The 26,730-nt window shown below is 35.9% G+C and overlaps 1 protein-coding gene and 1 long non-coding RNA gene across 2 annotated transcripts in view; one reads left to right on the top strand and one right to left on the bottom strand.

Moving 5' to 3' along the window:
• The first annotated feature begins 684 nt into the window (after window positions 1-684).
• Window positions 685-4,282, top strand: LOC139795990 (uncharacterized). The gene is made up of 2 exons (XR_011725787.1): window positions 685-798; window positions 3,986-4,282. It is a non-coding gene; the product is annotated as an uncharacterized lncRNA (long non-coding RNA).
• Window positions 4,283-6,490: 2,208 nt separating this feature from the next.
• The window catches only part of MICU3 (mitochondrial calcium uptake family member 3), a 49,685-nt gene continuing 29,445 nt past the window's right edge, over window positions 6,491-26,730 (bottom strand). Inside the window, exons 9-15 of the mRNA XM_071743455.1 lie at window positions 24,816-24,911; window positions 19,876-19,976; window positions 18,418-18,586; window positions 16,320-16,428; window positions 15,237-15,394; window positions 12,265-12,339; window positions 6,491-8,984 (exon numbers count right to left, since the gene is read on the bottom strand). Of these exons, the coding sequence (XP_071599556.1) occupies window positions 12,271-12,339; window positions 15,237-15,394; window positions 16,320-16,428; window positions 18,418-18,586; window positions 19,876-19,976; window positions 24,816-24,911 (702 nt within the window). The 3' untranslated portion in view covers window positions 6,491-8,984; window positions 12,265-12,270. The remainder of the gene's footprint in view (window positions 8,985-12,264; window positions 12,340-15,236; window positions 15,395-16,319; window positions 16,429-18,417; window positions 18,587-19,875; window positions 19,977-24,815; window positions 24,912-26,730) is intronic.

Here is a 26,730-nt window from a genome sequence, read left to right on the forward strand (position 1 = left end):
AGAAGTGAACAAGATATTATGCCACTGAAAGATTAGAATATAATAAGAAAATATTCTGAATAATGGGGAATTATGTATTATATATTAGGAAGGCAGAAATCTAGTGAATGGGACATCTAGTCAATGTTTCCTGTTTATAAGCCCTGCCATAGACATGCACTAAGATAGTTTCACAAAGTTGAAAAGATTGTCAGTTTGTTAAAACAACAGACAAAACAAGTTCAGAATTACCATTGGTAAGCACACACTGCAAAAATTCAATTTCCATTAAGTAATTCTTCAGTAAATGTATGACAGAGGTGGAGGTGTAAATCTTACCAAAGAGGCATCCCCTCTGGGGGCAAGAGAGGATTCAGGCCCATCAACCCATCTGGGAAAATTGAAGTTCTTTTCCTCCAAAAAAAAAAAAAAAAAAAAAAAAAAAAATTTTTATAAAACCAAGTTTTATACCTACTGAGGAGGTGAGACTGGGTCATACATAATGTACTGATTGTTTCTTAGTAGGTGCATGTTGCTTATTAATGAAGAGAGGGGTGAAGAAAGAAAAAACCAGTGCTTGCTACCAGTGTAAATTTCTACTCCACTATCAGTGAAGTCATCTGGCCATCAAAAGCCATCTGGCCTTTGATTTTGGCTCACCAATGCAACCCCTGATCACAGAATGTTTATTCCATTTCAGAAGTTGCACTGATTGCTGGTAGTAAACTTGCAGGTGAGCCATCCCACTTCTGACATCTGTGATATATCTTATAAATGAATGGACCATTCCTTCCACCCCTGCTCCTTGTCAGGTGTAAGGTAAGCATACTAAATTAGCTTGCACCCTTGTCCAAGCCTGTGTGCAAAATAAATACATAAATTGACTTGCATCCCTTTGTAGGAGGTAGGGACACTGACCAGGTTGTGTTCTTGTTCAGTTACAGTCACTAGTACAAGAACTAAGACATTTGCTTTCCCATACTTATTTAGTATGCTAATAATTAAAATAATAATAATTATTACAACATAATCTTTACTGCAAAGCCATGGTAATGCTGGTTCAAAATTGGGCCATTTAGTGAAATAACCTGGTAAAACTCCTTTTAAATTTATTGGGAAAAAAAAGCCTGACTTGACTGATCCTCCCAATTACCTTGAAGCATCATTTGGTAAGGGAGCTGTAACAAATCCCTCCTGCTCTCATGCTCATGGCTTCTTCCCATGGATGTGGGCTCTCCAGCTCTCTTTTATGCTCACAGTTCTTCTCTGTTCCGTACACAACCCTCAGCTCTCCAGATGGGTCATGAGAAACCTTTTATTCTGTTCCTTTCTTCCTCCTCTTCACTCTGTGGCACAACCTGCAGAAATTTTTGGTAACAGCTGAACAACCCAAGAGTGAGTGTATTCAAAGGAGCTTTGTGTTATGGCAGAAGTAAATCCTGGGATAATCTAAACTGTTGGGTATTCATGGACAGATTTTCTAAATTACTGTACTGAGCAGTCTTTGTATACAATGAGAGAGATTACTTGGGGCACAGTTTATTGACACTTGTATGGAATGTTCACAAGGGACAGATAGAAAACAAAGGTAATTTACTGGCTTTTCTTCATGTCAGGAGCTGGGCTGATGGTAGCTGGGGTTTGAGAAGGAGGCTTGAGTGTTTGGCAAATTCAAACAAAATGTTTTTGTTGTAAGTGGTACCACTCAGATTTTCCTGTCAGGCAAGATATATGCAGGGTATTGCTGGTGTATTTTTTCAAAAAAGTGTCTCTTCTGGAATACATTTCAACCATTACCATGTTTGACTATTCTCTGGATCAGGTAGCATGAAGGACTTCAACAGCACCTCCATGTAGGACTCACACAAGTACTGACAGACAAGTCCCTTTCTACTCTTTTTGCCGTCAGGGCTGAGGTTCACTACAGAAAACACACACCCTCCCCCACCCACTCCACTCTCCATGCTCACAGGCACAGGTACAGTTGCAGATTGCTCAGTACAGGCAAAACCTCCCTGGCTGACACCCTCACCCAGATCCCAGGCCTTCTTATCTCCTCCATGGTATCTGGCTTGCCCACTGGTCCAGCTCACTGAATTTTGACAAAGCCCCTGTCCAACTGATCTCGCTGGAACAAGCATCCTCCTGCTCTGCCTATCCCTGTCAATTAGTCTGCCTGACCAGGGTTGTTCCCTGCAGTTGTCAGCAAGCATCATTTGGTTAAGTTTGAGCCTCTGCATGTTTGGCTTCCCTCCTTCTCCTTCAGATGATGTTAACAAAGCAGACAATCACTCCATCCATGTGCCCTGACAGCTGGATCCCAGGTGGGTCCAGATATAGAAGTGGAGAGTGCAAACAGAGTCTCTTTCCAAAGGAAGTCATCTTGGCACAGGAGGAGGAACTACTGATTAAAAATTACTGATCAAGTCTAAGGGGCTCTGCTTTGTTGAACCAACCTCATGTCTCTAATTGCTGACACAAGAGTTCTATGATAATTAAATTATCATCAGATCATGCTGAATGTCTGTAATGCTCACTGTATATGGATAGCTGGTAAGAGCATTTTGGAGCATTTAAGAAGGAAGAAACCAGAAGGAATTCTGGTGTTTGTAAGTCATCGACCTAGAACAGCATGTCCAATGAAGTTACAAGGATGTCTTGAATGTATTTTATTATAATGTGATAAACAGTTCCTGCTAATCAATCTCATCATGTAACAGCAGCAAAATAGAAGGAAACCTCAAGAGAGGGAGGATGTTTCATATACAGCAGAGAAAAACTATTTATAGTTTAATGATAGTTTAGCACAGTCTCTTCAAAGATCAATTTTGCATTAATGAAAATTTATAACATTTCAAAATAATAAGAATAAAACATAAGCCACAAAAGAAACAAAAGTGATTATGTAAATTAACAGTGTTCCTAGTGCATACATGATTTGAATACCACAGTACTGCAGTAACAGATTTGTCATGGAATTACTTTCATGTTCATTTAGGCTCCTGCAGATTTAATATCCACAGCTGGCCACAAGATGTTCACATGCCTAGGCTATGATGAGTAGCTGGAAATACCGTGTGTGTACCTAGCTTACCTCAGCTATAAAATTACTCTGAACTCTTAAGACTGTAATTACAACTGAGTGTGGAAAAATAAAGATTTCATGTTATTAGACCATTTTAAGATGTCACAGATTTACTGCACTAGAACAGTTAGAAAACAATAAAGCATGACTCATTTTATAATCTCATAGTAATTTTATGATCATTTAAGCAAAGCATTATTTAGTCAATTAAAAAAATTCTCAAGCTAAGTGTATGCAGAAGACAGTGAATGATAAATAAATGCACATGCAAAGTGCTCTTAGTTTAAGATTATTTTTTCAGAGAATCTGAATGGGAATTTACAGTTTATAGACCCCGAACATCTCCTCTATGTAAGAACCCTGACATGATGGAATACTTTCTTCCTCACCACGTGTTCCACATATTCAGTGGAGCAGCAAAAGGAAGAGAGACAATAGGAGACATTTTTTGCCTTCACACAAGAGCAATGCACAGACCAGCAGCTAGAAGCAGGAATGCCTGTAGATACAGCTATACAGACACACAGCACTTATTAAGTGAACCAGTGGTTCTACAGGGATGCTCTCTGACCTTGACTGTTGCTTCTCTAATGTTTGGGTCTTAAGAGTGTACTTACCAGACATAGAAAAATCTCCCTGCAATGTCTCTGGCGTATGATACCACTTTAAAAATGTACATTGCATCCCAGCTGGAGTCAAGTACCATCTGTGTACACTTCTGGCTCCCAGCTACATGAAACAAGCAGCTTAGTAGCCTTTCCAGTCTCAGTCTAGCTCAGATCTATTTGAACTGAGTGGTTTGCTCAGATGTATTCATTCTCCTGCTCTCCCTTCATCCTAGACTAGGTACTTAATTACTTGCAACTGTTTGAATGCCCAAACCTAACTGCTGCCACATTTTATTCTTTTTTCCACTTTTAGATCCTTTTCAAGTAATGAAACCCTTCCTGGAATTTATTGATTTCTACTCCTGGATTGCTACAACACTTTATTTATCAGAGTCTGCCTTCAATGAAGTTTGTTTAAATTCATATTTGGGCTTATTATTCACCCACTCTAGTGTCACTTGCAGCAGTAAAACAAGCATAACTTTTTTTCATTGCATAATTTTCCCCTGATGTATTAATCTTGGAGTTTTCATCCAGTGGTTTCTGCCCTTTGGAGTATAAGTTATGACGCTTAATGGTTGACAATAAAAGCATGCATCTAAATGTAAAACTACCAATCTGACAGCTTGATTTTTAATTTTTTTACTTTATTTTAAACAGGCAATTATACCCACTTTTATACAGCTAGTGCTCTGAAGTGCCTTGACAGGGCCAAACAACTCAGCACCTTGGTCATACATCCAGATCAGATCATTGTCCAGGGATGAGATACCTTCCCATGTTCATACTTTCTACTGCCAGGGATTCTCAGAATACCTCTCTGCACAAAATGCAGTGGCAGCCACAATTTCTTTCTTTCCACTTCCCATGGAAGTGTTTGAGTTGGTACCACATAGGCCAGTTTTGGCAATTTGTCTACTGTCTTTATAAAATGATAAAAAGATTCACAGGATGAGAGAAAGTAGATGCTTTGGCAGCCTCTCCAGGCATCTGCCCAAATCAGGGGTTTCTGGATGCCAGTCCCTGGTCCTTGTACAAGGTATTCTTGAGCAGTTTCCAAGTGCAAGGAGATATTCTCTCTATAAGTTACAAGTTATGTTACCTCAGGCAAAAAGTATAATTTGACAGCAAGTACCACAGCAGCTCAAGTCTTTCTGAATCCAGCTTGCCTTTATCTCCTCTGCTCCAGGCAATATATCCCCAGCCCCTCTCATACACTGTCCCTGGCACTTTTGTAACAGGGAGCTCTTTTCATCCATTCACACTTGGGTGGGTTTCTTGGCTGTGTTAATTTCTAACTGAGCCATCTCACCCCCTGTCACACACGTGCTACTGGGCACGGAAGTGCATGCATGAGAATGCACAGCTCCCAGGGCAACACCTTACTACCTCCCCCTACTCAGCACTGCCTGGTGAACCTCTTTAACTGGTTTCCTCATTTTAAACAGTTTGTGGCATTTCTGGATCCCAAGCAATTCTCTGCACACATTTGTTAGAGATCTCTGAGATTTTTATAGAACTTCCTAGCTAACAATAATGTTCCTCTGTGGGAGGAATTATCTGAGTCAAACTATTGACAAAAATTAGCATCACCCATTCAAGATTAAAGCATGGCCCCATGTATTTTATTCTGTGTATATAAAAAAGAACATAATCTATCCAAGGGCACCATCTGCTGACAGGTTCAGGGTGCCAAATGCTTTCATGAATTTTTGCATACAGGCAAAAATACTGTACATTCAGACCTAACATACATTAGAAAATATTCTTATTAGTTTTGGCTTGATTTAATGGGAGCCTGGTATTACAACTACTTAGGTTTTTTTTAATTTTATTGTTTTGAATAGTGAACTTCTGCTCTGATTCTTTTCCTTCTGCAAGTCATAATCTGTAGTTCTTTTCCCAGAAACTGTCTTGAAATTGTACTGTGGGACAAGAGACTAACACATCATTACATAAAGAATTTTATGCAATGTTGAATAAAAGCAAAGTGAAAAATTCCTCTGGAATTTTTTCCTTATTTTGTTTCAAAGCATCCCTGCCCTGACACTTAGTTGGGAAAAAAAGGTGCTAAAATAGCTATAGAAAATGAGGAGGCACGACTGACACTATGGTGCAATTCAACCTTTAGTGTTTCTTTTTCTTCAGGCTGGAACTTTGTTCCCTGTCACACAATACACACTTTTGTAGTGGAAGTAATTTGTATCCACTTACTGCCAACACCTCCAAGGAGGAAAACGGCCAGTGAGATTTTAAATATCAAAGCTCAGACATAAGATAGCATCACAAAGCTATCCAGGGCCCCAGGTTCAATAGTTACAGTTTTATCACAATTTACAGATGGTCTGGACTTCAGTGGCAGTTCCTAAGCATCCACTGATTACCTCCATGTATTATTACAGTTTTTCTTCACCTACTGAAGAGAACAAGTGCTGGTTTTACAAAGAGCCTTCATCTATACAACTACCACTTATTTCAGTGCAGCAAACACATTTTTTTTCTGCTGCCAGAAATCTGATGGATTTTGAATAAGGTTTCATGGAGCACAGTGACTGCTGCCTATCCAAGGGGTGCCACTGTAGCAGATGGCATGTCCCATTACCCTGCCTTTTCACCTGGCTTCCTTGCATGTCCAGCTCTTTTATGCAGAATTCTGTGGAAGAAAAACAAAGCTCTCTGAAGAAACAACCAGAAGAAGGAAAAAGGTGTATTTTTTGTGATAGTGAGATGCTCCAATTCAAAATACTTGTACATCCGTGTTATGCAAAATACAGATTTTTTTTTGTGTCAAAAGAATCTGAACCACATACACTGCAAAGAAAGTTTCAAGTGCATTTATTTTGAAATAAACAGGAGTACTATATGCATATATTCACATTTATATTAAATAACTTACTATTAAATATGAGAAAAATATTCTTAAAAACTAATCTGACACTTTCACATTCTATTTTATATTAAGTGACTATAGTTAGGAAATACATAGAAAAATGATAAAGTTGTCTCAAGCCAGCCATAAAAGCAAAGTGCACTATTGCCTAGGGCAGTGGAGGGGCAAAATGATGATGGAGCTGCTGCTCCCTCCAAGGAGAGGGTCACTGTGAATGGGCAGTGGTGAATGAAGAGGAAGGAGGGGAACCCCTTCAGTAACTCCCTATCCTTTCTTCCCATTTTCTGTCCTTCATCACTGAAGTAGTAAATTGGGTTTTGTTTACGCTGACAAGAAGGAGTGAGACAGTTCTGTGTACCAAGATGATACATTGGATACAGTTCATTCCCTAAATGATCACACAGGCACTTAAGCTTACCCATGTTCTGCTGTGTCTTTGTCCCAGTTTATTGGAGTTTCTTGTTGTTAGTTTAAGGATGCCAAGATGGGTATCTGGTAAGTATTCATCATGAAATGTTTACTAAAGTAGTATCCTTCAAATGCTTTCTGAACTATTAAGCCACACCTAGCACATTCTTTCCCCCAAGATTCCCAGAGTAGAATTTCTTAAAAAACAACTTCCTTTTCATTTTGTTTTGATTTTTAGAAGAGGTATATCTTATTAGAAATTAAATATTTCTAAATTTAGGAATACAGGAATGCTATACATCTTTTAATGTGTAATGTAAAACAGTATTTGAGCAACACGTGCACTAAATACAATTTTGAGAAGTGTGCTTACAGGTATTTGGAGTAATAAAAGATTAATAGTGATTGTTTTGGTTCTACTGTAATTTTTGGACTCCACCAAATACTTGATTTCTGTTAACAATATATTGATACTAGTTTTAGTGTGTGTGTATTCAGCTCCAAATCTTTCAGGGCAGTTTGTTCCTAAATCAATACAAACTTATTTAATGTCCAAGCATGAAGACATTGTGCTTGGTTTTGTTTAGGTTTAATTCACACTGCCTAATAATCATCTTGAAAGGGAGTATGGAAAAACCAGTGTTGCTGAGTAGCAAAGAAAACAATTTGAGAATTGGAGAACCAAACATAACAGTATCCTTATCACTACTTCAGTAACATCTAAATCTACAGCTTGAAAGGGCATAGCAGGTACTGATGGCCCGTAGTCTCCATAACCTTTGTAAGGTCTAATTTATGTCTAATAGTTGATGTGTAATATTAACATAATATTATTTAGTGAGTGTTGCTCTGTAGTGCTGCATGCATTCATGCTTTGCTTTGCCTTTTTGTTTGGCACAAACACAAGTTATTTATGTATTTTTCAGAAACTGCATTCCAGAGTAGCAAATTAAACAACTATAATTTCTACTCGGTGCCACATCTTATTTCATATAAAAGTGCACTATTCACAAGAAAAACATGAAATGTTACTCTACCAGAGATATAACAGTGAATTTACAGGTATATCAATAAATTTTATAATAAATATTAAAATAGTGTTAATAAACATGAATTAGAACATTTTGACTTTTTTTTTTTCAACACACTGCTTTTAAGACATCTTAAAATCTGAACTATTTTTTTAAAGGATAAATTAATAAAGATAATGGTAAGACTTGGAAAATCTGGACATTATAGTCCATACAGTACCTTTCCTGGTAAATACCTATCATTCACATTATAACCACAACAGCTTTACTCTTTTTAAAGTAACAGCTTTGTTAGCTTCTAAGAGTTTAACCTATACATTCAACTCATCTATAATTGTTATGCTACTTAGTGTATTCTCATTCCCAGTTTAGCACCAACTTTCAACAGCGCTCTTCTGAAAGCAAATTCACAGTTTAAGCTGATGTGGGACAGTTTCTTTTAATTGCCAAAACATTTACCTACCCAGGTGTAAAACTTATTTTTGTTTTCTTTTAAAATGGACAAGCATATCTCAAAATAAAAAAAAAGTAATATTAAAAATGCATTTCTTAAAAAAGACTTCTGCCAATCAGGTGACAGTTTGTTGTTTAAATAAACCATACTTAAAAGCTGTTTTAAGAGCTGATCACTACATGAAGTGGAAAAGAAGTCCTGTGTTTCCTACTGCAGATGAAGATTCTCCAGAACGCTCTCTCCCTTATTCTCCCTCCTTTCTTTATCAGGGAGGGGAAGGGGGTTAACAGAGAGCATCTGTTATTCAGTTCAATTGCTGGGCCACTGTTAAAGCGTGACACCTGAGTTAGTTTGTTCTTCATTAAAATTCACAGGAATAAATAGTTCTAGCCAGTGCAGATAATCCTTCTGTCTGCACTTATCTCAGCATATCTTGCCTCCGAAATTGCTTCCACAGATCTCTTAGATGTTCACTGGTTACAGTCATCACACAAGAGTAATATTCCTTCAAACCATACTTGGGAGTCTCCTGTAAAAAGTGAAAACATAGAATTGGAAAAAGATATTGTTCACTGAATTGCTTAATACTACATTCAATTTTACTCAGACTCATACAGACTAGATACATGTTTTACTACTTCAATCATCAAAGATCAAACACTTCCGTGATTCAGAAGAACTTCTGTATAGTAAGGGTTATAAATCCATACACAGATTAACTATTCAGAATGCATCCTCACCTCACAGCATTCAACAAATAGCCTGTCTATATTAAAAACTGTAAGAAAGGATTTCCTCTTTATTCAGGTATCTCCTGCTCTCTAGTTTTGCTTCTTGCTTCTTCATGTCTTCACTGTACTAAAAAAATCATCCCTAACACCAAATAAAAAGCATAGAAAATTACTGATCTTCATGAAACTCAGGCATTAACAGAAGCCAAGCATAAAACAGGCAGATTATATGAAAGCTTCTTTATACTAGGATACCTCAGTCCTAAACTACACTGTAATTCATTGATTTGAATAAGCCACTGAATGGAGAGGAGTATTGGCTGGCCTGGGAGATCCACTGGACTCTATGCTGTCTGTAGTTGCCACTGCATCTTATTAGTTCTGCTTTTCCAACTTCATAAGCCCATTTTGATAGTAAGTACAGAAAGATGGAGAGGGGCTAAATATTCATTCAGCTGGGCAAAGAGGCTAATAAGGAACAGGAATTGTAATAGTAGACAGGAAGCATTCCCAAGTAACTTTAAATTTTAATCTCTGTCTTAGAAATTAAATCCAGTATCTGAAGGTAAACGGCTACAGTGTCAAAGTGAGAGACTGATAGCTTGTTTTGCTAGAACTGAAGGAAGAAGTTAAAAATATTGTGACACTGGGAGTGTGTGAAACCAACCATCAGAGAGTGAAGCCTACATTTTATTTTTTTTTACTACTCACCTTGTATAATTAAAAAGCACAGAACATTATGCAGAAGTTGTAAATATTCAGAAAACAAATCCATGGTAGTATGTAATCCAGACTTAAAATGAAAATATTACAAACAATACTTACATGAACACATAATTTAGTCAACATTATGAAAAAAACGTGTAACTTGCAAAATGCATTGCATTATTTAAGGAAAGCACATGAGTTGATTAAGCAGTGCTTTGAGATATGCATTTACTTCATGAAACAGGTTCAAAGAAATGTTAATGAAAATCAGTAAAAGAAACACTGAAGTACTTTAATATTTGCATTGCTGTTGTATCTGCTCTCAGTGTTCCAAGTCCATAGAAAGAACATTTTGTCCTCATACTCTTCCAACGCTTTCACATTTCACTGGAATATTTTCCTCCCTTTGTACCCAGGTATGTTTCTAAGGTTCTAGTCAGTCAAACAACTAATTTTCTGTTACTTTTGTAGGATGAGTCATTTGTGCCTATCACACTTCCCAGCTGATTTACTTTAGTTGCTTTAAGAAGAGGTAAGAAACAGTTTCTTCAACTGGTAAGAAACAACTTCAGTTCCTAATTTAAAACTATCTCTTATGATAGATGCATTCAACTGCTGAATGTTAGGAAAGTATGGAAATTAAAAGCTTTCAAAATATTAGCTATGTGACAAATCTTAATGTTGCTTGACTGAATAAAGTATTTGAGAAGACAGTAATTTACTGTTGAAACATGACTAGCAACGGGGTTCTAAATCCATGCTTGAGTATTTCATGTCTTCCTCAAAATTAAATTTCCTTGTTCAATCAGTCCCAAGACTCTGCCAGCAGCTATTAACTGTTACTTCCAAAAAATTTTTAATCAGAAGTGTGGAAGCTCCACAACATTCAGAATATATAGAAAATAGTTCTTTTAATGCAAAACTCGTAAGAATTTCAAGAAAATTACTTTTAATAATTTAGAAGTGAACAGAATTGGAATTACATCTTAGGTATTCATTACAGGTTCGGAGCACACAAACAGTTTAACAAACAGCACTTTCAGATAGACTTGAACCCCTCCTGAAGCTGGCCTCTAGCATCCTTCTTTGGAAATAAACTCTGAAAGGATTTTGTCATAAATGTCCTGGGTAACCCTTCCACAAGGCATTTGCAGTAGAGCTCTCCTCTCAGCTCTGTTTGGCAGTTCCCTGCTAAAATGCTTTTTCTCTTCTCCTTACAGTACAGACACAGGAGAACCTGCCCAGTGCCCAGCCAGGCTGCAGCAGCAACCTCTGAGCTGTCAGGGAAGCTGCCTGTAGCCAGGTCAGGACACTGAGAACTAACCTGGTTCCTCTGGACTGTCCCCTGGTGTGGAGTGGAGATAAACCATTATTCAGCTTTAATTTTTTTTTATTGATAATGATTTTACACTGGCTGAACAAAATCCTCCCTTTATAGATCTTCACTGTAGTTTTTTTCTAGTTTATTCCATCTCAACAGATGTATGAATTAACCTGTTGCCTGAGTTCAGAGCTCTGTCCTTGTGTCTGGTTATATATATAACTAGATGTTTTTACCACAGTCTCTCTTTTTGTCACCAAGCTAATTTAATTTGCCTTTATAGGATTCTTTCTTGTCACACTGCATTTTCTTGCAGTTGGTGACATACCCTGCACCAAAATTACTAGAAAACCATTGTGATTGTGTAACGTTTTGCCAGTTTTCCTGTAAAAACTGTTCCCTATCTCGAAAAGTACACAATTTAAGAAATTTCTGACATGCAGCATGTTAGATACAAGGCAGGCTGTGCCCTTGAAACCCACAGTACAACTTAACTGTAAGAATGAATATTCATGTCGTGGATACTCAGAAACAGCCACGGTGGCCATGTCTGGGCATAGTGCTTATTTCTGAAAATTGCTGGTACAGCATTAGTTGAGTGAAAACTGCATTGCTGTTTTCAAAAGTGTAACTGTAGAAACCAAAGAAGAACCAAGTTCCACAGTAAAAAAAAGCCACTGACTCTACAATCTTCACTGGTAAATACTTATTAGCCATAGGTACCTGAGAAAGTATTTGAAAAGTGGTCACAGGACAGACAGAAAACAGCAACAGAAACTCTGAAAGAATACTTTTCCCTATTTCAGACATAGCACAAAACTGCAGCTGGCTTACAGAACAGTGACAGTGCCAGTCAGTCATTGCCATCTCCAGAATAAAATTCAGTTGCTCCAGCCAAAACCACAACGTGACACTTTGAGCTATTACATCACCTGAAGTCAGATAACTTATTCCTGAATTTTGGAACAGGAGACAAAGCAGTGACAGTTTAACACCCAGCCATTCCTGCAAGCATGCCAGCACACTCCGAGGGGGTGGCCAACACATACCGTCACTTATCTGCTATAGAGCTCCTTCCTCACGCAGGATTTGAAAGTAGTGTATCTCTGTATGGGTTTGTAGCCCTGTGGAGCAGAAATGGGAGAAGTGCCCAGATACAGACAACATGTGAAGGCAGCCAGAGGTAAGCATAAGACAACGGTATCATGAAAATACAAAAAAAAAAATGGCTTCAAGTGACGAATTGCTAGAAGGTATAGAATGCGCTAGGTAAAATGTTTATCATCTAGTCATTAAGTCCCAAATCTTTCAGTTTAAAAATGGAATTTATAAAGGAAAGGGAATTTTCTTATATATTTTTAAATTAAAAAAAAAAAAAGGAAACCACTATTTTAAATCAAACAGGTATCAAAAAATAAAGCTTTTAATGTCTGCACTTTCATAAGTTTATGGCAATACTCTAACTGACCACTTGATGGCAGCTTAATAATACTAGTTTGTTTCAAACTACTCAAACCAAAAGTTCAGATTATAATACTGCATTACAGAAAGAGAGAGATTTGTTAAACTTTTAAAGACATTTACTTTAAAAAAAATTATCTAGAATATATGGTAAAATTAATATTTATGATGTTTCTATAAGGGGTAGTATCTGTACTTCTTCAAGTTCTAAAGTTTACGATTGGGCTTTTAAAAAGGACACAACTAGTGGGTACTGACTGGTCCCAGTACCAGCCTCTGTGATGTCCCTAGGATTCTTTTGGACAAACATTTTAGTCAAACAACTTTTAAAAAAGCTGAATTACTAAATATAAGATATTAACTGTAAATTCATACTTCAAGTGCAGGCCTACTTTAAATTGTTACTTCCACTTATTTTTAGAGTGCTAATAAGAGACTACATTGATTTGGGCAGACATAAGTTGTAGGATATTTAACATTAAAATCAGGCTTTACACTTTATAAACAGATTCAAACATCTCTAAGCAAAAATTTCTATGTAGCTACAAAATACTGCATGAGCAGAAGCTACAATGTTCTTTTATTTTTATAATGGGACTGATGTTACTATGGTTTTGTAACAGTTATTAACAAAGGAAATGTTAGTGATTTGTTAGTTTTTATTTAGCACAAGACAAAGTTTGAGTCCTTCCTATTCTAGGAATAAGAGAGTAAACTTCTATTTGTTCTGGACACACTAAATACTTTGTAACTTTTTATGTACAAACAGGAGGAACAATTAATAACACTTTCTGCCAATTTGTTCTGGGCAAAAGGTTCCTATGTGCTTTTTTTATTCTAAGCCAAGATTGGGGTGGGTGGAGAATGTTAAATAAAATGAAAAAGCAATTTTTTGGGCATAGTTTTTACTACTATACCCTAATGGAAAAATCAGGCTTGTGTGACACTTACAAAAACTTAGTGGAAATTGTAATTTCTAAGTTTGGTACTGTAATTGTCTAGGAATACTACTGACTACTGAAAAGAATGACTTTTTCTGAATAACCTAGCAAGTCTGCATGTAGGCATGTCTGCATATAGGTTAACTATAGGACAAATCACAGTCATCTCCTATGCAATCCAGGAGATATTTCTAATGAATATTAAGACATATAATTTATGAAAAACTGTGCTATTCTACTAAACATCCCTGTCTATTCTTTATAGTTTTTCTTTTACAGTACACTGGACTATTTTATAGTGGCCTAGGCAAAAGAAAGATACATGTGTAAGACTGAATAGTGCTGAATGATAGATTCTTAAGGATTATATGTGATTTCTGTCATGTATTTTGAGACAGAAACATGTGCTACATTTACAAGAATTACTTAGTAAGCAGACTGTTTTCTGGTTAAATTAACACACAGTGCACACTTGCAATTTGTAAACAAATAAAACACACAGCTGAACATCTTGAAATGGTTATGAAACAATCATCATTCCCACACCATTAGAAAAGGAACTGAGGACCAACAAGGGAATAAGTTTGTTACAAATGAAGAGGTTTTAGCCACATTTTACATTCAATCATAATACTACAAAAATAACAAGTAAACTGTTAGACTCAACATCACTACACAGAAAGTTCTAAAATTATACTTAGGAAGCTAACTAAAATTCCTAATATTTTGTTATGGAAAAACCATACTGAAATATGAATTCAAGAACCATAATACAGTTTAAGATTTATGTCTAAGGAATTAGATTTTCAGTAAGAATATAATTTAAGTTAAAAGTGTTAAAACCTGCCTTACCTTTTCTGTAAAGAAAAACGGTGACTTTTAATTGATCATACTCTAAAAAATTTTCTGCTGTTATAAAATTCTCTTGTAACACACAGAACCTGAAGAGGGCAGCAGGACCTATATATTTACTTGAAAGGCAAAGCACACTTTACAAGTGTGTTTGCTATGTAAATTTTCTGCATATAATTTCCTGCCCTCTAGCTTCCTGTAATTTAATATATTAGATACAGGGTTAAATTATCAAAAGCAACTTTGAACTACAATAATGCATTGTTCAGAACCACTTCAGTAATTCTTTATTTGAAAATTAAAACTACTTTCTGCTGTAACTCCTTCCAAGTCATTATCAACCCTTGGTATTTTAAATAATGTTTAAGAAAAGCCCATGGTTGACATTTAACTGAACTATCTGAGTTTCAGAGACACAAACTTTGCTTTCCCTGAACACAATGAAGACCTAATTGCTACCCTTGTTAAAATTCTTCATGCCAGTCTACACAACATAGAAGAAATGACAGTATGCAGAGCATTTCTCATCACCAGTTTGGTTTGTGTACTAAAGAGGTACATTATGTCCTCTCTGTAATTATTTCTAACAAAAAAATCAAGAATTTAACCAGGAATTTATTTTACAGGCTGCCTCAGTATTTCTATAAAACACACATCTTTAAGCATAAGCACTGTTGGTTTGAAATCTGCTGGTGTTACAGGTGCTAAAGTAAGTCATGGTAAGTAGTAAAGTGAATTAATGTAACTATAAAAATTAGAATCCTTACCCTAAACCCTCGATTGAGTCTGTCTTTCATAATGCCAATAAATTCTTTGTAACTCAACTGGTCATCTCTGTCAACATCAAAAATCTTGAACACTGTGTTTACCAAATGTGGTGAAAGCTTCAGACCTGTGGCTACGTACACAGCACGTTTGAACTCATCTGCATGAGAAGAACATCAGAAGAAAAATAATATACATTAATTTAACCCTACTTTTTGGACAACATATTATGAAATATGAGTACACCTTTAACTCAACTTTTCACGTTTAAGCACCAAAAAAAAAAGGAAAATTTGGATTGAATTTCAAAGTTCTAAACCAAGTTGATGTAAACTAATATAAAAACATACTGCTTAATCAGTATCAATTATTTTACACAAAAGATAACAGTCCACATAATACGAGTAATAACAAAATTAGAGAATCATATTGTAATTAAACCTATGTTCCATACATACTGATGGCATCTATTTAATTGTCAGAAAACAGAACCTAAGAAATAGAACACAGAGAAAACCGTATACTCCTTTGGTAAGGCCAAATGAGGTAGGACTGTCCTGGTGGTAGTAGTGTCAGACTCATGAAAATGCTACTTGAGGAGAACACACACATCTGACCACTTCATATATTACCTTGCACTTCATTATTCACCTTACATCCCCAAGCACCTGAGTTGTTAAGGATTTTAGTCAGTACAAAGCTGCCTAGTTCTTTCAGCACCCACTTAGCTGCTTTGTTAAAAAATCTGTCTGATCCTTCTCACATGGTTTCCTTCTATAGGCTTTGCCCAGGATGCCCACTGTGTAAAGAAATGCCTCCCTTTGCATTAAACTGACCTCTTACTGGAGTCATCAGGTGCCTCAACTCTTGTATTGTGGGATGTGATGACCAACTGTTTTGTATTCAGCTTATCTAACACTTACATGTTAAGATGACTTTGTAATTTTTCCTATCTCTTATAATATGGACTGAGTCTTCTCAAAGCTGCAGTCCTAGCCTTTTTAGCTTTCTATCTGAGACCTTACATTTTTGTGCACAGTTCTGTATAGTTATCAACAGATTTTTATAAAAATATAAATACTTACCTTGACCTATGGAACGACTTGCAAAATTATACATTTGCATTGCAATTGCAAAGTCTTCTAGATTGTTCAAGAACTGGAAAAATGATCTAAACTCATCAAATGTGATACCCTAAAAAAAAAAAAAGAAAAAGAACAATGTGCTCCATGAGAATTATCAGTAGTGATGGCAACTGAATAAATAAGCCTTCCAGCTAAGTATGTCTACTTCATTTAAGAACAGCTACTACACTGACTGAAAAAAAAAATTGTACTGAAAGCCAATGAAGTAAAGAACTGGAGTCTTCTAAGGAATGCAAGATGTCTTTCCTGTTTGCCACTGCAACAGACATCAATTCTCACCCAAAATGCTGCCAAAAATACAGTTAAATCTAAGAATTCCTCCCCTGTTTGGAGGCCCACTTTTAGTTTTAAGGGGACTCATTACCATTTATGCATAGCTGCCAATATATTTCTCTCAGGTACACTTCTGACAACACATTTGTTGCTATACAAATGAAGGTCTTGTTACTTCATGACCTTTACTGTTTTTATTATGTTTTCTGTCTCTTCAGATATTAACAAGAGCCACATAACCAACAATAATTTTACACAAGTGATACATTATCAGGACTTTAAAACAACTACATAAAAGGTGTCCATATTATTTCTGAAGAGGAAGTGTGAAAGTAAGGAAAAAAAAAGTTTTTTTCATGCTTCATTGCTTGTTTTTTGTTGTTTGAACTGAATGTAACATAAAGCTTTGTTGTCTAAATTTCAAAAATATTACTGGGTAAATCCTGCTGAACACAAGTCTAAGTTATTGACTCCTCTCCTTTTATTCATCGAGCAATCTGTAAAACGTGAGACACGTATCTTCTGATCAGACTAAAATCTTGGTGCCAATTAATTCAGTGACAGAACCTCATCCAGTCCTACATAGTTACGTTTTCATATTAATGATGCATGTGTACTGGATGCTGTGGCCCACTGTGGTTCTACCTGACTGTAGAATCCTGTGTTTGTCTCAACACAGCTGCCCTGACAAAATGGACACTGAGCTCGGGTAGAGGCCTCATTCAATAAGCTGCCAGGACCCTCAAGGAAAGACCCCCATGTGGGTACCCACCCTGATAAACAGGGCCCTGTTCTCACCAGAGCAACCCCTCCTTCAGTGGCCATCCCCATAAGCTGAACACTGGCTTTGCACGGGGATGGTTACCCTGATAGGTACCCTGATCAATAAGGGATAGGGGCAGGCAGGCTGCACCCTGTGGAGGCAGAGTGACATCTTGTGTGTGCCCTGGGTAAAGCCACTGGAGAGGGAACACGTGCAGAAATAAGGGTTATTGCTGGGTCATCCCATCTGGAGGGGCCACAGTGAACACCTGGCTTTGCAAGATACACCAAAGCTCCCCCCAAAAAGGTGGGGTCAGGTGGCACAGAAGAGGCACACTTGAAATTCCGGATGTGCACCTGCCACCCAAGGACCACAACTTCCTATCAAGATCATTGCTTGATCCAAGGGTGATGATACATATTTTCTATCTTTTCTTTATCTTTCTCTCTCTACTTCTCTTTTTGTTTCTAACCTCATCTTGGCACATAAGGCTAACATAGTTTCCACCTTTTTAAAGTTTCATTACCTGTTCCTTCATTAAGTTTTGTTAGCTGTAATCTGTTGTTTTGACAACTTCCTTAAGTTCTGCTATTTGTAATCCATTGCTTTGAAAATACCATAATTTCTAATTCTCCTAGTTGTAATCTGACATACTTTATAATTTTACTAATTTTAATATAAAATTGTGTTTTATACAAACCTCCTGGGTAATAATCTTACTCCTAGAGTACCATGTGAGAATTCCTAAACTTAATCTCACTGAATGGGTTGTTAAAAGAGGATTTGGCCCAGCCACCCCAAAGCTCCTCTCTGAAGGAGTTTAGAAAGAAGGGTGTCCAGTCTGAACCTCCCGGGGTCAACCCCAACTCTGGGGAACCCTACCTGTACCCACTCTGTGGGACGTGAGATTTGGTTTGGTCCCCACCTCTAGGGACCTGTGCTCACGTTCTGAGATGTGAAAGTGCTGCACCCACCTTGTGGGTTGTGACACTAAACTATTACCTTTTCTTCAGGAATCGTGTGCAAATTTTCCAGGTAACTTGATGTATTTTCCACATTTGTATATCTCAAAAGAACATGGGCAAAGTCTTCCTCACTGATGGTACTCATCCCGTTAGAGTAGGAAAGGAATTCTATCTCTAGAACCTCAGTTTGTAGGTTATCCATAAACCTAAAGCACAAATATAAACATGAAGAAATATGAATACTTTATATTTCTATATTCACGTTCTTAAAAGACACACAGAACATAAAGCCAAATACCACTACATAAATTAGTTCCCTTTTCATAGCACTGATGATAAATTTGAAAAATCCCTTGCCTTTAATGACATATTTTCTAATCAATACAACAATCTCACTCATAGATGAAATATTAAAATGACTCAATACTTGATATTTCTAAGTTACTTCTAGTTTGTGTTTGATTCATTTTCATCCTCAGTAGGTTGCTGATCTTCATTTTTATATGCTAGACTAAAAATTCCATCATGGTAATACATGAAATCACCAAATTTATTCCTCATACAGTTGCTTATAAATTGCGAGTAAATCTTACCAATCTTACCTTTCTCTTTTTAATAAGCTCTTGCAGCCTTCCAATCACAACTTTTTTTTTTTTTTTTTTTTTTTTTTTTTTTAATATTTTACTGTTCTAAGGGTATTCCTTTGAGCTCTTCACATCCTAATAGTATATTTAGTATAGTCTGGACACCAAAACTGGAAAAAGTATGAAACGATGCATATATAAAAATAAAATGTAACTTCCTTTATCCTATCTGATGTCCTAGTTATACAACCAAGGATGAAATTAACATTTTGGTCACATTGGGAGCTCATGTTCATCCAGTTGTCAACCACAACCTCAAACACTCCTTTGTTACAGGTTCCCAAGAGCTCCCATTCAGCACATGTTGTTTGCAATACTCATTCCTAATATACACCTTGACTTCTAAGAACTATGAAGAGCCAAAATCAAAAGTATATCCAGGCTACAGTGTAATTGCAAGGTAACCATGTAACAGTATTTCCCTCACTAGTTCATAGTTTAAGGATCTTTTGAGTTGGTAAAGTCACATTGAATGAAACTTGATGGATCCATCTTTCATGAAAGTATCTACAAGGTTTTGATCTCTTTAGTATTCATAAGGTCTTACAGCAATAGATGGACATTTTCACTAGATATTCCTACACAGCAATAAGAACAAGGTTGGGGTATAATGTCTCCACCCCAAACCATTTACACACACAAGTGCTAACAAAATATGCAAATGCAGCAGCATTAACACAGGATGTTTTACTCTTGGCCCACTTACTGTTCTATTTTGCTTTTTGTGTAGCAAAAAGGAAACACAATTTATATAGATATCTGCATAAATTATATGTACAGCAATGTAACAGACATTAATTAGATCAAGTATGCAAGTATTTTTACAAGGAATTAATAAAGTTGAGACTCACCTATAAAAATCTTCGAAGTTCAGTTCAGCCTTTCCTTTCTTGCCAAAAAAGTGTACAAGCAGTGTTGTATCTGACAGTGAACTTGTAAAATCATCAGCACGCTTAAATGTTAGAATAAAAAAATTAAAGGCCATGATTCAACCAGCTCGGAAGTATAATCTGAGAATGCCCATCATCATGATAGACATTTCTCTTTAAAGGTTTGTGTTTACAGTCTTAAGGAGTTTAGTATTAAAATCCATTCAATCAATTTAGTCATGCAATTTTCACACCAAATAGCACTAGCTGGTTAGTTGCATTTAGGAGAAAACACTCAACACAACAATACAATATAATGGAAGCTGCACTGAAAATAAAAAAGCATGAAAAATAAAACCAGAAAATTGAGAAAAAAAAAGTTCCAGTCAGTTGAGGTAAACCAAAAAAATAACTCCCTTTTTACACAATCTCCTTTCCCTTCTACTATGTAACTACAAAGAAATTAAAAGGCTGTTCTCTCATCTATTCTTATTTTGTATTTAAAAATTTAAGTATGGGATAGTATTCCAAAACCACTAAAACTTCTAAAACTCATGCTTTTAGAAAAGAGTATGACTGCATATGACTGCAGTTCACATTTTATTGCTCAAATATATTTAAAACAACAGAAAATTTGAAGTTACTAATATTTTGACTGTCTCTTGACAATATTCCTTATCTCCTGAGCATGTGCTCTCTGCATCAGACAGTAATCTTCGAAAAGTAGTAATACCTTTTCCTTAATAACTATCAACTTTGAAGACACATTATTTTTACCATTTGTAACAGCAAGAGTTATAAGTAGGAAGACACAGATATAAACAGAAGTAACTATTATCTGTGTGTAGATATTAATGATTGTAAACTATAGTTTATGTGCACTGATTTTATGTCTTTTACAAAGAAATTCTTGATATACAGAACAGCTATTAAAATACTGGTAATACAAGGTTCTTAAATAATCCACAGTAGTTTATGATGGAAATGTCCTTCTGACATTAACATGCATCTGCCAATATCTAAAATTCAAAATGTAACATATTCAGTCTCCTTGCTGCACCTGGCTAGGAAGAGCCTTCTGTCTGAGCTCTTTCTTTTCTTACAGACAAGTGCTAATGAAAAGCAAAGAGTGGGAGCCAGTAGTCTCTACTCTTCCCAGGCAAGCTCCCATCCACCAGCAAGGCAACAATTTTGTGGAGACATGTCTGCAGACTATACTGCAAAAAGTACAGAAGCCTAGTAAGTATCTGAGAGATGTAACAATATTAGTTTACCATCATACTGATAGATGATACACCTATGGGATTTACTGTAAGTATAGAAAACTGTTTATACAGATCTCTAACTATCTGCAGATGCAAACCTGCAACATGCAGGTCCTTTCAGTGTGACTATTTCATACCTGAAGAAGCTATACATTTTTAACAGATGGAGACACTCTAAATGCAGTAGTTCAAGATGATGTACCACGAAAAACAATTTCATATTGATATGTAGATATACTAGTAATAAATTAAAACCACTATATTAATTTCAAATTTACATACATGTAAAAGATTAGGTAAAAATGTAAAATGCAATATCCATTAAGAGGATATATGCATCAACAAAGAGGAAAAAAATGGGGCCATAACAACACAAATCCTTTCCTTACAACATCCAAGAACTAAAGAAATGAGAGGCTTTTCTATACTTCAGTACACTAAGTTTAGGATTCTCAAGCTCGTATTTCATGTAGCCTAGCTTCCTCTTTATTCTTATCTTCTTCTCCATGGAGAAATTAAGTTGACACAGTATACATCTAGGCAGAGAAATACTTCGCGTCCTTCAATTAAGACAGCTCTGCTCTTCAGGTGAACAAACTAATTCAGAAAAGCATTAAATTAAATTTGTCTTTTAATATCATTGTCCTCCACTGCAGGACACAATATCCTGAAATGCAGATACCCTGATTTCTTATGTCTTTTAAGCAGTTAAATCCCTAAGCACATTCAAACATTTTCCCTCAAGTGCACTGAAAAGATATCAAATGTTAAATTACAGCCTTTCATGTTGCAAAAATATTTCAAAACCTTAGACTGAGGTTGCATTCACACATATCTAAAGAACCTATCTAAAGAACATATCTAAAGAAAAGAAAAAAATACAACTTGTAACTCTTTTCACAACTCCCATTTGGTCAGCCTCACTGAATGAAAAAACCCTAAATGAAATCCTCATCCAGAAACTCAACCCAGTATGCTTCTCTGCAGAAGAAAACTATTCCTGTGTTTCTTCTGTACTGATAGCATTAAATAAAGTCTCTCTTCTAAGAGGCAAGGATAAAAGCAAAAGCCTTAATAATTTATAACTTTTATCTACTGCTCAAAATAAAATGAATTTGTGTTTCAGTTCAGTGAAAATGAAATTACTAAATCTATTTCCATATAAATGAATATAAGCCTCGATTTTGTTCTAATATATTTTGCAGTCATTGAGGAATGAGAATAAAACCTCTGCCTTGTTCCTCTTTACCTTTACACTAAAAATGATACAATGCAGATAAAAATAGGAGAGATAAGTGTTTCAGTCACTACTGGCTTGCTGCATAATGGCAGTATCTTCTTTTCTTAAACCTTAGAGCAGTAAGTCTACTTTTATATTCTGAAAAATTAAGTTCAAGCTTTTGATTTAAGCAGGTTGACTAAAATTAAGATATGCATATGAGTCATGGTCCATTTGCAGCAATTTATTCTGAGAATGAAGTATGCATATTGTGCTTTGAATTCATAAGAGATTTCTTACTGCAAGTCCTTGATTTTTCAGGTGACAATACAGCTACTGATTTCCATGATTTAAGAATAAGCCCATAAACTGAATTCAGTGAACTGTCTTCAAAATACACCAGATGTGATCAATAAATTTTCCCAAAAAAGAGACCTTCTAAATTGATTCCCACAATGAACTCTATTTACTCTCCTTTTCAAATTACACAAGGCTGTCTCAGAGGCTATGGTATGAAACAACAGACTCCAGTGTCACCTAGCTTTTTGTCACTTTCTTAGTGCAGATGACTATAATATTAGTCATATGTGAGAGTGCTAGGGAGAGGTAAGAATATGGATGAAAGCCAGCCAGATCAAACTTAACCCAAGCAAGATAAAGATGATTATGATGAGAACTGGGAAATTGTCTTAAGACTAAATGCAAGACATGATTTTTCTTCATAAAATAATTTACAAGTGAGCAGAGTGTGTTTTTATACATTTTACAGATACTTTAAATCAATATTTAATATAGTTGCTGCTACACTTCATTTACACTTTAGTTACAGATACCAGTCTGAGGCATCAGATGCAAAAAAAGCTCTTCAAATTAAAGGCGTGTAGACATTACCAAATTTAAGTTCATCCCCACTTGGGACTGAAATAATGCCAGCTAAGGGTAGATTAAGAGGCACTTAATTCAGAAACTTCAGTGCCTCAAGTTCCTCAAGGAGTCAATGAATAGAGCTGCCTTCTGTTCCCTCTATGTCTCCCTTAGCTGACTACACAAGAATACTGATGTTTTGAGTTTTAAAATCTGGCAGAACAAACAAGGACTAGCAACTGGACTAATAGTTCAGTTACACATAAATTTAAAAGCATGGAAAGAAACATTGGGTATACTGATTTATTGCAAGATTACTATGAATTTATTTTTAGTATGAATCTTGCTATATATATAACTCACTTTTGTTCAAAGGCAAATAAACTCATGCTAAGAGAGGTACAGAAAAGGCCTATTTGATACTTGGGAAATGTAGGGCCTACCTAAAGAGAAAAAGCAAATAATGTGTTATAATTAGCCTGTGATAATTAAAATTGATAGCTTCAACTGCGTTTTGAAAACACTACTATGTGTGAGAAGATTAACATTCAAGAAGAAAAAGACCATGAAAATTAATGGACAACAGACTTGTATAGAGGGATCTTGATTAAATTTAGCCTGGAAATTAGAAAGCGTCCATCCAAGTCCTCAGGTTATTCAACAGCTTCTGCAGACTGACAAAACACTAATTGCTTTTAATACGGAGCACACACTGCTTACGAAGCAAAGAAAATGACTCTTTTACCCTGGAGGTCTGTTTCAGTTCCTTGTTCTTTTCTCATTATGATCCTGCTTATGAACCAGGGGACCTGAGATAGTGGAGAGCTGCTGTATGTCCTTTAATGCCACCAACAGCAGAGCAATCACCCTCACTGTGTGGGACACAGAAAAGCCTGAATTATCTAGTCTTCTGAGCCTTTTAAATGACCAAAACAAATAAATGGCTTTATTATCTGAATGCAGAGCATGAAACAAGAATCTTCTTGGAATTAAAAAAACTATGGAAATTAGACACCTCAGTGATATTGCTAGTCCTCTGTAATGGCTGTGTAACATCAATAAAGATTGACTAATATTTTGGTAACCTTAAAACTTTCCTGGTTTCACTCTACAATTAAAACAATTTTTGCATTATGCTGTTTTTGCAAAGATCACCTCTGGTAACATACACAAAAAGCACATTAAGGACTTCAGGATTAAATGCTTAAAGGGCTTCACATCTCATTGAAGTTGTGTTCCTGGACCAAGCCTAAATGACAAAGACTTCCTGAATTACATCTTTAACTGTGAAATATTGTCTCCACTAGTGTTAGAAAATGCTTCTTATAACAAGAACTGGAGAGAACTTGATCTCTCTACTCTTTCAAAAGGTAACTTCTCTTTCACCTGGAAATTACAACTTTCAATTACCACACTGCACAGAACCAAATCCATTTCATCTGAAAACTTTCAGCTTTTTAAAAAAAAAGTAATTAAAAAGAAAGAGAAGAAGCAAAGTTGAAAACCAGGAAAATAATCTGAACAAATAAAATAAAATTGCAGTTTATGGACCAGAGACAGAGGTTGTCTTATACCTCTGCAAGGTCCGAAAAGAGTGCTTGGCTTGTGCTACGTCTCAAAGTATCCCAATAGCTTCTGGGGACAAGGTCGTCTCCTTCTGTTTTAAGAACCTGCAGAAGTTTCAAGAAGCACAATTGTTTGAAAACCAAAGAACAACAAAACAGCTGCTTACAAACTTTAAAATGTTTTCCAATAGATCTTCAGAAGCACAGTGATTCTTTGGTTTCTACAGAGAAATTTCTACCCAGTTACATGATACTTTGTAAATAAAAGGATCACTGCTCTATTTTCTTACTACTCATAACTTGGCTGTGCCAAGAGACTGCATTTTACCCCCCCCCCAGAATCAATGAGAGAAAATGCAAAGAAAATTACTGAAATTACATGTGAAAATGTTCATCTAAACTCAGTTATTTGCTGTTGTTTTTTCTAACAATTCTGTTTTGCCAAACAAAAAAATTATACACTTATGAAATTTGTTGTCTCATTGGTCAAAATACAAGTATCACCATACATCTATCTATATAAAATTAATTTCATCCAATAAAGAAATGCAAAAAATCAAGCCTAGTAAGTCCAATTTCAACTGTAACGTGTGTACCAAGAGAACACTATGCATACCATGATCAAACTTACCCTGATTAAGGAGAAAATAAGTGTTTAATCTCTCCAAGGAAAATATGCTTACCTTTTTGCTCTGAAATGTTTCATTTTTGGAAGCCTGAAAAATCATGTCATTGAAACAGGCCTTCCTCTATCTTGCAATTAGTCTTGGGAGATTTATGCAATGCATTTATTTTAATTTTTTTTTCTACCCAAAGACTCTAGGGGAAGTCCTACAGACAGAAGAAGATTATTTGAACTTGGGTTAAGGTTGTTGCAACTAGTTGAATTTTTCCCTTCTTCCCCACAAGTTAATCTAAAATAGGTTCCCTACTTTTATGGCTTCCCACTCATGTCCATCTGGGCAGGCAAGACAAAGGCAGAATGAGTTTAATCTTCTAACTACAAATGAAAACCTTTTTTTTTTATTATTTAGCACAAATGGTTTTCTTTGAAGATTTACATTGCTGTGTGATGTGTAGAATTACATAGAATTTATGTTATCATAAAGAATAATGTACAAAGTTGAGGGTTTATTGTCACTATGTATTTTACATTGCGACAACACATTGCACATAGTGCTTCTACAAGTCCTACTATGTACTTCCTCCACTAATTCAACTCAGCTCTTTCTGTAAATTGTCATCAAAAAACCATGACAAACTAACAAGATTTATACCCTGGCATATTACAATTATGCTTATTTTTTAAAATATTCTGGTTTTATCTTTCTTGTATTATAGAGAAACAGTAACTAGGTCGTGGCCAAAGTATTCCCATATATAACTTTATTCAGGTCTAAATTGGCAAAATCAAATTTGTTTACTTCACTGCATACAGGATGAGGTCCTTAGAAGTTTCTCTCTTATTTATCCCTTTGTTGTTTACTGGGTCCTGTGAATGAAGAACACCTCATTCTTCTATGCACAGAATTCTGTAAGTATCTATTTTAAGTAGTCACTGAATCTGTCCTCTTACTGAAGACTTACTGTAGCCACTGGAATTAGTACTCCTGGGCATGCACACTTTATTTTCCTTACACACATCTCATCATATAATCATGTTCTGGCTGGCATTTGGCTAGTGAAAACACTCACACAATACATGCTGAATTAGCCTTAACACACAACTGCAGAATGCACCAGAACATGACTTAGAAGAATTAACCTAAGCAAATGAAATTACAAAAATATTTAACCATTTAAAATATTGCTCGATCGATTATAGACTTTGGCATTTCTCAAAAACTTAAAATTGTTTTAAAGTATGAAGTGAAGAGAAAGGCCTTACACAACACTTTGGACCACCTCAGACATTTTAGGATTC

This window comes from Heliangelus exortis, chromosome 4, assembly GCF_036169615.1.
Source record: "Heliangelus exortis chromosome 4, bHelExo1.hap1, whole genome shotgun sequence".
NCBI lineage: Eukaryota > Metazoa > Chordata > Aves > Apodiformes > Trochilidae > Heliangelus > Heliangelus exortis.